This window comes from Phoenix dactylifera, chromosome 12 (genome assembly GCF_009389715.1).
Source record: "Phoenix dactylifera cultivar Barhee BC4 chromosome 12, palm_55x_up_171113_PBpolish2nd_filt_p, whole genome shotgun sequence".
NCBI lineage: Eukaryota > Viridiplantae > Streptophyta > Magnoliopsida > Arecales > Arecaceae > Phoenix > Phoenix dactylifera.
In genome coordinates, this window is record NC_052403.1 from 12,259,430 (window position 1) to 12,272,630 (window position 13,201).

General features: G+C 44.0%; 1 protein-coding gene across 1 annotated transcript in view; it reads left to right on the forward strand.

Annotated features, from left to right (window-relative positions):
• The first annotated feature begins 12,301 nt into the window (after positions 1-12,301).
• Positions 12,302-13,201, forward strand: part of LOC103696445 (DEAD-box ATP-dependent RNA helicase 40-like) — a 41,254-nt gene continuing 40,354 nt past the window's right edge. Inside the window, exon 1 of the mRNA XM_039132601.1 lies at positions 12,302-12,481. Coding sequence (XP_038988529.1) covers positions 12,422-12,481 — 60 coding nt within the window. The 5' untranslated portion in view covers positions 12,302-12,421. The remainder of the gene's footprint in view (positions 12,482-13,201) is intronic.

The following is a 13,201-nucleotide window of genomic DNA, read 5'->3' on the forward strand; positions in this document are numbered from 1 at the left end:
TGGATAACAACAAAGCAACGCCCACACAGATCTCCAATGGCAACTATTTCTCCTATTGTGCCGGCGTCCCTAGAAAGCGGACCCCGAACAAAAGAGCGTCCACAAAAGTTAGTCGAGGAGCAAAGCTGCCGACCTCGGCGTGAGACGCTCGACTCCGACAGTAAAAAAAGGGCTCATGGCCTGAATTTTCGCCTTGTCAGCTGGAAGAAGTGCGACGCGGAAGATCTGTCGCGTCGTCTCGACGTTCTCGAGAGCTGAGTCGACCACAAGCTAAAGAAGGCTGCTGAGTCGACCTTGAAGCACTTGACTCCAACTGCATGAGAGGTACACCCTACTTGGCACGCACATCTCCATATATATTTGGCTATATTACAGGATGATCGACGATTGGACTACTTCCTTCGTCCGAGTCAAAAAGCAGCTCGAACTCGAAAGTCGGGGGGTAGTGTTGGGGAAAAAATAAGACCACCCCACACGTACAATTAAAGCACCCAAATCTGACAACAAGCCTGAGCTCATCATGCAGGCCGAGCCCAGAAGGCCGAGTCGAGCTCAGAAGGCCGAGCCGAGCTCATCATGCAGGCCGAGCACAGAAGGCTGCCGAGCACAGAAGACCGAGCCGAGCTCAGAAGACTGAGCCGAGCTCATCATGCAAGCCGAGCTCAGAAGGCTGCCGAGCTCATCCATGCTGCCGACTCAGAAGACCGAGCTCATGCAGGCCGAGCCGAGCTCAGAAGGCTGCCGAGCTCATCCATGCTACCGAGCACAGAAGGCCGAGCTCAGAAGGCCGAGACCAGAAGGCTGCCGAGCACAGAAGGCTGCCGAGACCAGAAGGCTGCCGAGCTCAGAAGGCCGAGCTCAGCAGGCCGAGCACAGCAGGCCGAGCACAGAAGGCCGAGCACAGCAGGCCGAGACCAGAAGGTTGCCGAGCATAGAAAGTTGCCGAGCTCAGAAGGCTGTCGAGCTCAGAAAGCCGAGCATAGAAGGCCGAGCACAGCAGGCCGAGACCAGAAGGCTGTCGAGCACAGAAGGCTGCCGAGCTCAGAAGGCCGAGCTGATCTCAGAAGGCCGACCTCGTCGTCTATATGCTGCGGCCATGCCCTGCAGCAGCCTCCCCGCACCATGCTTTACTTGCCGGCCACGCCATGACATATCAATCAGGGACCATACCCTGCTACGACTGTCAACGCCTCACCATTTCCAAGAATGTACTGCACTGCGCGCCACAAGCAAGCTCTGGCTACGCGCCATCTCCTCCCACGATGGGAATGGGCCATCCACGGCAACTCATTACTTCACACGCCCACGTCCAATCGTGACGGTAACCCATTAATTCGTCCAGTCACATCACAGATAACCCTACCACTCTCCCTATAAAAAAGAGGGCTTCTTCCTCCTAAGGGAAAGCTTCGGACTTGGAAATACAGTCCCTCTCCTTCTCCAAAATTAAGCCCCCCTCTGACTTAAGCATCGGAGGGCCGGCGCCGAAAACCCCGGCCACCGGCTTTTTGCAGGCCCCCCACGGAGGACGCCGCTCGCCGACGGATCGCCGCCCGCCAGTGTTCGCCGGAGCCCCTCCTTCTCAGCTAAGTGGTCGCCCCCGGGTCCAATTTCCAGCAACAATCATATACAGCTTTTTAACTATCAAGAATCATATTTAATTTAGTTGAGCTAAGTGTAAACTTGTCCACTAAGGATTTGTATTTTTCACCATCTTTTTTTAACTTGACATTTTCAGCAATTTGACTTTTGGTTTCATTGGTGAATCTCCTACTTAATGTTTCAAAGTCATTAGATAGTTTTAGCTTTTCTTTGATAAGAGATTGATTTTCATCTTTTAGAACTTTATTTTTGTTGATTAATTTCTTGTGTTCTTCCATGAGTTCTAAAAATGCATCATGTAACTCTTCTACTGTAAAATCACATTCAAGTTCAGAATCTACCTCATCGTCATTGGCCATGTAGCAGATTTGGGTTGTCTCTTGTTGATCTTCCTCTTCCGAACTTGACTCCTCACTTTCACTCCATTCAGCCATGAAGTTCCTCTTCTTAAGTTTTCTTGCTATTCATTTCAATTCCGGACAATCTATCTTGAAATGTCCGGGCTTGTTACACTCATAGCAAATTGGTGTTTCCTTTTTCTTTCTTTGTCCTTACCCTTTTTCTTGCTTGAGCTACCTTTGAGGAAGGGCTTCCTTTTATGAAATTTCTTATTTCCTCTCATGAACTTTCTGAATTTTCTTGCAAGCATAGTCATTCCTTCTTCATCATATTCCTCCTCATCATCAGATTCTTCTGATTCAGTTTTCTGTTTTGGAGTGGTAGACTTCAAGGCAATGATCTTTCTTTTCTTGACCTCATCTTCTGAATTTTGCCTCATGGTCAACTCATGGGTCATGAGTGATCCTAGAAGTTCTTCCAATTGCAGTGTATTATGGTCCTTTGCTTCTTGAATTGCTGTTACCTTGGCCTCCTAAACTCTTGGTAGAGACCTGAGAATTTTTCGCACTAGTTCAGAGTTAGTATAAGACTTTCCTAAGCTCTTTAGCCCATTTATGATTTCCGTGAATCGAGTAAACATTTCAGTTATGGACTCAGTGGATTCCATTTTAAACAACTCATACTTATGTACTAATATATTTATTTTTGACTCCTTGACTTGATTAGTTCCTTCGTGGAGATGCATGTAGATACTCATGTGTGACCTCTAGTTTATCCCAAATTTCTTTCGTGGAGATGCATGTAGATATTCTATTGAATTCACTTACATCTAGTGAACAGTAAAGTACATTAATTGCTTTAGCATTTAGTTGTGCTAGTCTTCTATCACTCTCATCCAATCCATTTTTGGTTTGGGAATGATTGTGCCCTCTATACTAATTGTGGGTGTGTGTGGTCCTCTAGTTATGATATTCCACAATTCATAATCTAGAGCTTGAATGAATATCCTCATCCTAGCTTTCCAGTATGTGTAATTAGTGCCATTAAACAGAGAAGGTCTATTTGTGGATTGCTCCTCGCTCATAGAACACCCTACTTGGGTTGTCATGATCTTTGTCTCTTGCTTGTGAGATCAACAAATACTATGTGAGCACCTTGCTCTGATACCACTTGTTGCCCAAGGTGATAAGCCAAGAGGAGGAGGGGTAAATTGGTTTCTCTAAATTTTTTACTATCTTAATTGAGTCAATTGATGAGTAAGTGAAGTTAAAATAATACACAATGCAAACACACAAGAAGTATAGTGGTTCGGTGCTCTTCTAAGCACCTACATCCATTCCCCAAGCGACCCCTTGGGAATTCACTATAATCCCGCAGATTACAGTTGGATTGTTTTCCGGGCTCACAATCCAAAAACCTTTACACTTTGGTTTTTCGGGATCACCAAGAACCTATGTTGGTTTTACGGGCTCACCAACAAACCTTTACAAGGTGATTAAAAAGAAGAAAAAAGTTGAAACTCCTAGATGAGCAAATATAACAATTATAAGCTATAAAGAAGAGTTTAGAATATAGTTATCGCTTGATGAGACTTCTCTCTTCTTTGTCAAGATTGATTCACTCTTCAAGGGTTGATGGAGCTCTTAATGTTCCTTAGAATCTGCTCTACCACTTCCTTTTGACTCTTTGAGTGAAGTACTTGGTTGAAGAAAATTAGAGCTCTTGTCTTTTTTGTGTGAGCTTTGATATTTTGCAAAAGGATGCCTTCTCTGATGAATAGTATCACTTTAAATAGTTTTCCTCATCCATTGGACACCCTCCATTGGTTAGATTTCAAAAACTAGCCATTACTTGCTGTTGGGAGGACAAAAAGTACTTCTGCAGAACTAGCCGTTATGCTTCTGCCCGTGCTGGGGTCGATCCAAATTTTCCTGGGGTCGACTCAAACCACTGTTCATCAGACTTGGGGTCGACTCAACTTTCACTGGGGTCGACCCAACTTTCACTGGGGTCGACTCCTGTTACATTGGGGTCGGCCCTCTCAGGAAACACATAACCTTATATTTCAGCCATTTTTCACTGGGGTCGACTCAACACTTTTTGGGGTCGACTCAAGTTCCATTGGGATCGACCCTCTCAGGAATTCCAGAGAGACAGCATTGAACGACACAGCCTTGGGGTTGACTCATATTCAGTTGGGGTCAACTCAAGCATTCCTGGGGTCGACTCAAGAAAAATTGGGGTCTGCCCTCTCAGTAAATTCCAGAGACTTGTTTTCTTGAGGCTTGAAGATGGAGTCGACTCAACTACTATTCATCCGTACCATTTTTGCAGAAGTGTGCCTGATGGTTCCATGATGTGCCGGGGTCGACTCCACCAATCTTGGGGTCGACTCATTCCACACTTTGCTGCAACTTAAGGTTAGATTCATCCATACAATCAATGAAATATACTTCAAGCAATTTTGAATGTATGCCATGGTGGTGCTACATACTCTTAACAATGAAAATTACTATTGTTCCCTTAAGAGTACGTTTCACTTGAAATTTTGCCGAATTAGAATGTAGAATTCACTATCCCTTTTCTATCGCAAATTTTATCTCATTATTAATCATTGAAATACATCTTGATCTCATTCTTCTAATGTACCGAGAGTGACGAACTTAGTAATGATGTATCATGTTAACTTGTAGTATTTAATTAGATATTTTTTCAATGGTTGTGTTAATTATCAAAATACCACTATCATCCTCATTGTAGCATCGACGCCAGACTCGTCACATATGAAGGAGAAGCTTTCCCCCTTCCCATTATCACTGAAAGATTTGTCGCCGGAACTCCCCCAAAATCCTAGATATCACTCCGACGACGCTTTAAAAAGAGGAGGAGGAGGCTTACCTTACACGAGGGCGAGGTCGACAGTGGTGGGGAAGCGGAACAGAGCACGCCGATCGGGGCTCAGGATGGAGGTGAGAGAGCGGGGGGGAGGTAGTGGATTGATGTCGGCGCCGGAGTGAGGAGGAGCAGAGAGAAGACGAGAGGTGGTGAATGAGAGATTGATGAAGGAGAGGAGAGGAGAGATTGATGTTGGCGCGGGGGCAGCTAAGCATCGATTGAGAGAGTAAGAATGACTGAGGAGATGAGGGGCGAGCAGTTGTGAAGGGATCTGGCCAGGCTTTCGACGAGGTTTTTAAGCGTCGTCGATTCTGAAGATTTACCGATACTTTTTAGAAGGGTCGGCAAAGTTTGGCGCTGAACCAAAATTTTCCGACACTTCTCTCTAGCGTCGGAAAAGCTCATATTTCTTGTAGTGACAATGTGAGACCCTAGAACTGGGCCCGGTCCATTCGATCGGCCCAGTCCCAAAGTTCAGCCTCACGTGCGGCGCACGTGAGGCAGCGGGATGGAGAGATCCATCCCGAAGAAGAAGGAGGAGCCCCTGTTTTAGGGCTTCTCCCCTTTCTCCTTTGAGTCCATCGAAGGAGAGCCCCACACCTAAGGAAGAAAGGGGGAGGGTCTTCTTCGCGTTGCCGGAGAGAGGAAGAGGGAGAGTCGAGCCACAGCACGGGTCTTCCTCTTTCTCTATTGCCGCCGGAAAGAAGCCGTCGGATCTTCGTCAGGGCTGAGGTAAGGGTTTCTACCCTTCATTTCTTTGTTATACCATTTGAAAAAAAAAGAGAAAGAAAGAAAGAAAGAAGAAGAGAGGGAAGAAGGAGAAGGCCGACCGTTGCGGGCTCTTCTTCTTCTCCCGTCCGAATGCCTCCTCCAAAGGAAGAAGGAGAGGGCCGGCCGTTGCGGACGCCGCCGGCCTCGACTTGGCCTCTCCCGAGCTTGCCGACCTCCCTTCGCGGGAGAAGAAAGAAGAAGAAAGAAAGGGGGGGAGGAGAAGAAGTCGGGAGAAGAGGAGGAGAAAGAAAAAGAAAGAAGAAAGAAAGGGGGGAAGGAAGAAAGAAGTCAGGAGAAGATTCTAGAGAAGAAGAAAAGAAAAGAAAAGAAAAATAAAAGGGAAGGGAAGAAAAGAAAAGAAAAGAAAAGAAAAGAAAAAAAAAGAAAAAAGAAAGAAAAAGAAAAGAAAGAAAGAAAATAATAATAATAATAATAATAATAAAGGAAGGAGGGTGGTTTACGGGTATGAATCCGAATCCAAATCCGAACCCGGGGTGCTAGACACTTCTGCAGGGTCGGCCCTGGAAAAATGTTAAAATTTAAGTTTTATATATATTGTGATGAATTTTAAAAGAAAAATATGATTTTGGATATTAGATTCTGTGAGGGATTTGTAAGATTAATTGGATATGTTGTGGATCGTGTTCAAGGAAAGTAATGAACTGCCTTTTCTAGACTCTTCATTTATATAATATTATTTTTGCATCGAATAAATTGTTAATGAATTTATATATGATTTATGAATTTTACGATATGATGATTTGAATGAAAGATAGATAGATGAATTGGAACAATATTTTTCGGATATATTTACTGTTCTTGCATCGTATATGCATATTTAGATCGGATTATGATATATTTATTATGTTACAAAAGAATTTTGATGTGCATCAGATTTGGAACTCTCAGCCTGACTATATTCTGGACCCTGCCAATTGGGGGTTATGCATTGGCAATTCTGGCCCCACCACAAGATATAAGTGCGGTATTCTGGCCCACTCCGTAGGGTATAAGTGCGGTATTCTTGCCCACTCCGCAGGGTATAAGTGTGGTTCTGTTTCTGGCCTAGCCACAGGGTATAAGTGTGGTCAAGTTAAAGGCTGTTGAGATGAATGTGATTTGTTTCGAATCAGATTTATGATTATGTATATGGATCTTTGAAAGATACGGTTCTCAATGGATTTGTGTTTGAAAAAAATTGATTATATCTTTATGCTGATTCATCGTAATTTGTATTTCTATTTTATGTTATTATATGAATTATCTAGTTAAAGTATTTATTACTTACTGGGCTGTCTAGCTCATTGTACGATTTCTTACTGTTTTTACATATACGAAAAATTAGCTCGATCCGGGATTTTACAATATGAGAGAGCGAATAAAAGAATTATGGCACAAGTTATCTTATATTAGGTTTTATTTAAATTAATATTTTATCTTTATTGTTCCGCTGCGTATTTAGAACTGTGAGATTTTATGACTCGAGTTAGTCAATAAAATAAGATTGCATTTTTATTTAGTTGAATTATTTTAGATATATATATATTTGAGATATTTGGTTAAGATGCCTTGCATGCTCGTGGGGAGAGTTTCCTACAGATGTGCGGCGGTTGGCGCGACCCCCGGCTCGCGATCTCGGACCGGGGGCGTGACAGACAATCTCCGTCGACAACTTTCTGTCAGTGACAGCTCCCAGGGTCCTACAATCCACCAAAAATATAGACTTGCTGATCATACTAACAATCATAGCTGCAAACCAAGCAGCTCCATAGTTCTCGCTTTCCCGGGTGACCTCGACCTGTGCTCCCACACTGAATGGTGGCTCAGCCACTTCCTGCAAGGTGAAATATGCGAGCGAACTTCCAGCCTTGACGTGAAATGGGTTTCACATCGAATTAAGCGTTTCCCATTGTGATAAATATTTGATTTGCCTTCCCAATTGAGCGCACGCAGTGCAGTTGGAAGTGAATTCAAATGCTGCAGCAAAACCACAGGAAACATATAGCACTCAAAACGCGGTTCCCATGCAACCAAAAGTTAAACAAATGGAGAAGATATGGATTAATGCACCAAGAAAAACAGCTCAACAGCATCACAGCAGTACCTTTACGGGTTAGTTTCCCATGCCTTTCCCTTCTGTCCATGGACTAAGCATCGAAGATGGGAAGTTTAGACGACCCATTTGCAGCCCTACTGACCGGGCGGCGCAGGGCTAGTCCTCTGGTGTTCGGACCCTGGGGCCTATACTGTGCTCGGGTGACGAATGGTGATGATTATTGGTACATGTGGCGGCGATCCCAAGTGCGGCATGGCATACCGCGACTGAGCTAGCCCATGCCAGATCCGAAGTGTGGCTTGGCCCCGAAAGCAGAATTCACGTTGAGCAGAGCTATTGTAACAGACCAAAAACACCCGAAAAGTTAGCTGTCTTTAACCATTAAAATCGCTTTATCACGTGGCGTAATTCGCGACGCAAATAAAGAGGGCGCCATGAGAATACAATACAAGCTGGGTGAGTTTTTGACCTGGAGTGGGGATACTTGGTGTGTCAGACCGGATGCAATTAATGCAGATTCATTGACGCTTCACGTGTCCGCGTAACGGAAAAGCCACCCCACGGTGGTCGCGGTTAGGCGGCATTAAGTCTGCACCGATTGATGCCGATGCTGATATCTTAGATGGCAACGGGCAACATAAATAATAATGTAAATAAGCAATACAGCTGGTATATATAAATATATACTCATGCACTTTAATATGAATATATCTAAAATAATTAAAAAAATAAATCTTGGAGTGCTCTAAATAGCTTTCTCTCATTAATTTAGAGAACTCTTCTAAAAAAATTTGTCACACATACGGGGGCATCCAATCCGCAGCTCTATTAGCTTTGACATGGAAGGCAATGTCTCCACCTACTATAGCCCAAATATTGAGAGCAGTGGGTGGAGTCAAATATTGTGGAGCAGTGAATCGCACCTCCCCCCCAAATGCCACTGGTGCCTTCGGGAATCTAGCCGATCACCATAGCCGAGTCACCTTTAAGTAAGATTGCGTTGGCCTGCAGTATGCGTTGGCCTAACACAGACTAACCCAAGTTGCCTTCAACTCTATCATAGGAATAGAAATGTCAAAGATTTGGCACCCACCAGCTGCAACTACCCTAAAGTCTAGGATTCTGATCCCCATCCTATCCCTCCTACTGCCACTAGCACACATTTGTCGAAGTTGACCTTGAGGAAACTCGGAAGTATAGGCTCCCAAATGATAGATACCGTTCGTGGCACTACAAGGGCAAATACAGAATTCTAGATTTTCTGAGCTGTTAAAGGAATGTCTGATGGACCTGCATGGGTGATCTCCGTCCCCTGCACACGGGCCCGCTCCACAACAAACCTAGGTGTAGGACTGCTCTCTCTAAAAATTATGGTATTTTTGGCCAGCCAAATGTGGTAAGCAATATAAGTCGCCGCAATGGCCAACCCATGCCATATCTTAAAATTCTTAGCCAAGCTAAGATATGAACATAAAAAATTATAATTCCCGAATTATAATTTATATAGAGCAATGGAAATAATGACAATAATGCTATGGTAAGTGGTACTGCTTCTCACGGCTACCAGGTTGAAAAATTAGTGCGGGAAACAATATGAGAAATGAGAGCTAGAAATGATTGATAAAAATTTGCACAATTCAAGAAATGAAAAACATCTATATAAAATTATAAAATTTATTTATATATTTAATGTAGGAAATAAAGATATATCTTAAACATATTAATAGAATACTAAAATCTCTCAGCTCATTGTTCAGAAAGAGGGGCTAGAAAAATTTCCTTCTGTCCCACTGAAATATTAATAGATAGTAGATTGCTTTTAATCAAAAAACAAGAGATTTACAAGACTTTTAATTAAAGAAAGAAACTTGAACAAGGAGAGTTCTGCATGAAGAATATTCATGTGGACAAAATCCAAATTAAAGTTTTTCGTTTTTAATTTCTATTAGTAGTGGTACAAAGGTGCTGGCTCACGAGGAGATACTGATTTGGTACTTTAAAAATGCATTGCTTGAACGCATTTTTTAATTCGGCTTCCCGAGTAACCCCTATTTTAGTTGGAAATGTGTTTTTTTGGTATCTATAAATGTAATGCTAATTTAATAGGTTAAGTTGAGCCTAACCCAAACTTGGGGCTATTTTACTTGGATTCAAGCAAACCAATATGAACCCGATGGCCATTCTATCTCGCTCTCTCCTTGTGAGGTTGTTCCATCTCTTCGTAAATCCTAGCTCGTTTCATAGTTTGAGATCCTAAATCTAAATTTCAATACTGTTGTGGTTCAAATTTGGCCCGAAGGTGACCACACCGGGGGAGTTGAAGGAGTTGTTGGCCGGAGCGAAGAAAGGGGAGCCACTTTCCGTGTGATAGTGTACTTGCACAAAGCCTCACCAGTAGTTCTAGTGAGGGCCCTCCGACGCTTAAGTTAGAGTAGCTCTTAGTTGGTCCAAAAATTCCTTAGGCATTACCTGATGGGCTTATTTATAGTCTCCGTAGAGGTGCCCAGGTGACGGAGGTATGACCCATCCTCATCATGGAAGGAGATGGTTTTTAGCCATATGGTGTGTAGCTAGAACTTACTTAAGGCACACGACGTAGGCCGTTCTTGTGAATGGTAAGGCGTTGGCAGATGTGGCAGGGTATGGCTGGGGCAGCATAGTGTCATCCAGGGTTGTTGTTGGCCAGCAAGCAAAGTATGGTGCGGTGAAGTTGTAATGTACGACCACGTATGTGGGCATGGTTGCGTTCATAGGTGCGCATGTAGATGCTGCCGTGGACGAGGTAGGCTCGGTGAAAGGTCGCATCATATACTCAGCAAGGTCAGCCCTGTGGGCATTGAGGTTGGTTTGCCAGGTGCCGGTCAGGGTACGTTATTGTATAGGGGAGTCAGGGCGCGTCGTCGAATATCAGGGGCGCCCCGACTCGCTCGAGTCGGGGCACGTCGGCGAATATAAAGGGCACTCCAAGCTCGGCTGGGGCTCGTCGGTGAATATAGGGGCGCCACAAGCTTGGCCGGGACGCGTCGGCGAATATTTCTGCGGTCGAAGGAGTTCTTTGGCTCGCAATCGACACGGCAGGACATCCCGAGCTCGGGCTCGAGACGTCATTATAAGTATCAGGAGAGGTTGCTGCAGGTCGTAGCGACAGAGAGATCCGACCGAGGTCGGTTGAGCTCTCGGCGAAGTTTGGAATCGGACTGGTTCTTAGCAGGACTAAGGTTTGGCCTGGTCGGTACTGACGTCTGCCCGACCAGAATGGGATGATTCCTAGTCTTGAGCAGGACGATCCATTTTGCCCCCCATCATTTGTAGTGGAATCTTAGTGAACTGGATCATAAGATGACCTCTTTAGATTTTATTTATTTGTTGTATATTGGTGAGGCATAAAAGAGTATATACAGTAAGGCCATCAATGCTGTATTGATCAGAATGTGCATTTATAATGAAGGTGCAAGGATATGAAAGAAACAAAGATGGAGAAGTTGCAGCTATGGTAGAACTCAGATTGGTGATATTTAGAATGTATTCACCTACAAGAGCTGAGTTGCATCATGAGAATATTTTAATATGTTAAGGTTGCTTATTAAAGACATTTGAGGAATTAATCTTGAGTCGGGCAAGTCTTAGGGAGTGTTAATGAGTTTTCTAGTTGTAGGTTGCTTATTAAAGACATTCCACTTTAGATTGTTCTATTTGTCGGACGTCCTTAGATTGTTGTCTTTGTTGGATTTCTTTTTGTTTGAATGCTCAACAGAGTAAGCCATATTGACTTTTATTACCAGAACCCTCTCTAGCATTTGCACTCGTTGTTATTTACCAGCTAGCATTGCTGCAGGGCCCAGAGATTCGTAGTGGCTTCCTGAAGGATGGAAAACCTATCCAACTGAAGGAGGGTCAAGAAATTACAATAAGCACTGATTACGGCATTAAGGGCGATCATAACATGATTTCCGTGAGTTACAAGAAGCTTCCTGTAGACTTGAAACCTGGGAATACATATTGCGTGCAGATGGTACCATAATCCTTTCTGTCCTGTCATGTGACCCAGATGCTAAAACTGTGAGATGCCGTTGTCAGAACACTGGTATGTTAGGTGAGAGGAAGAACGTCAATCTGCCAGGTATTGTGGTGGATCTCCCAACATTGTTGGAGAAAGATAAAGAAGAGGTCCTGGGATGGGGTGTTCCCAACAATATTGATATGATAAGTTCTTGGGCCTCATGCAAAGTGCATAAAGTTAATGCCAAAGGTATGTATTCTATACATCATGCATCTATCCATTTTATGTGTAATTGCAATTATCTATTCTATGTATGATATGTATTATATATCCGCCTATCTATCCATCGTGTATCTTGTATCTATTTATCTGTCATGCATCTACTTATGCATGTATGCCTTTGTGTGTACGCTATTGTGTATGTAATTGCAATCGTTGCACGTTGCTCCTTGGGCATTTTGTATGGTTGGTTGTCTTAGGGCATCGTGTAATTGCAATCATCGTTCAAATCTTCAACGGGAACGAAGGAAGACTGATAAAGTTGGTCCGGCGGATTACCGTAACGATTGGTATATAAGGGCGGTGGTCACGCCTTTCATCCCTTCTCCTTCTTGCGGTGGTCACGCCTTTCATCCCTTCTCCTTCTTCCCTCCCTCCCTCTCTCTCACTCTCTCGCTCCCTCTCTCTCTCCCTCTCGATCTCGATCACTTCTCCGGAAGAAAGAAGAGCGAAACATCGAACTGTAGGAGGAGCGATCGATGGAGGCAGGGGCGGGTTCCAGGCAGCGGCAGCGGCGGAGGCCTCACGGAGCATTCAAGGTAAGAGAATCCTTCTTCCCTCCCTCCCTCCCTCTCTCTAACTCTCTCGCTCCCTCCCTCTCTCTCTCTCTCTCTCTCTCTCTCTCTCTCTCTCTCTCTCTCGATCTCGATCGCTTCTCCGGAAGAAAGAAGAGCGAAACATCGAACTGTAGGAGGAGCGATCGATGGAGGCAGGGGAAACTCTTTTTTGAGTGAAAGCGAAGGAAAACATCTTACTCCTTTAAATATTAGTGGCATCAAATTTGAATATGAAGTTATAGCATGCTATGCCTGAGATGCTTACAGGCCCAGGTTCCGAAGTTCATGGTTGCAAGCAATACATCAGAACTGTCTATTTTCATGCAGTAATTATGCTTCTGTTTACTGCTTGCCAAGGTGACTCTTGGACTCAAACCTGGAAGGCTGGAACCCAGATTAAATCGAAAATGTTCCTGTTTGGAGAAGCTGGAACAGGGCGTAATTGCAAGATGAGTTAAAAACAAACATTTTTCTGCAAAACAGAAAGTTTTTCATGAGATTTTGACATCATGGTTGTCAAAAATGAGATCTGTTTGGAGGAGCAAGAAGAAAAAGAGACGGCACAGAGGCCTCTGTTTCCTGCCGTAGTAAAAATGTTCGAGACAGATATGCATGCATTTCTATTTAGCCGACCCTCCTGCTCTCCAGCATTGCACAATAGTTAGATCATAGGCTTGTGCGAATTTTTAGAGGGATTGATTA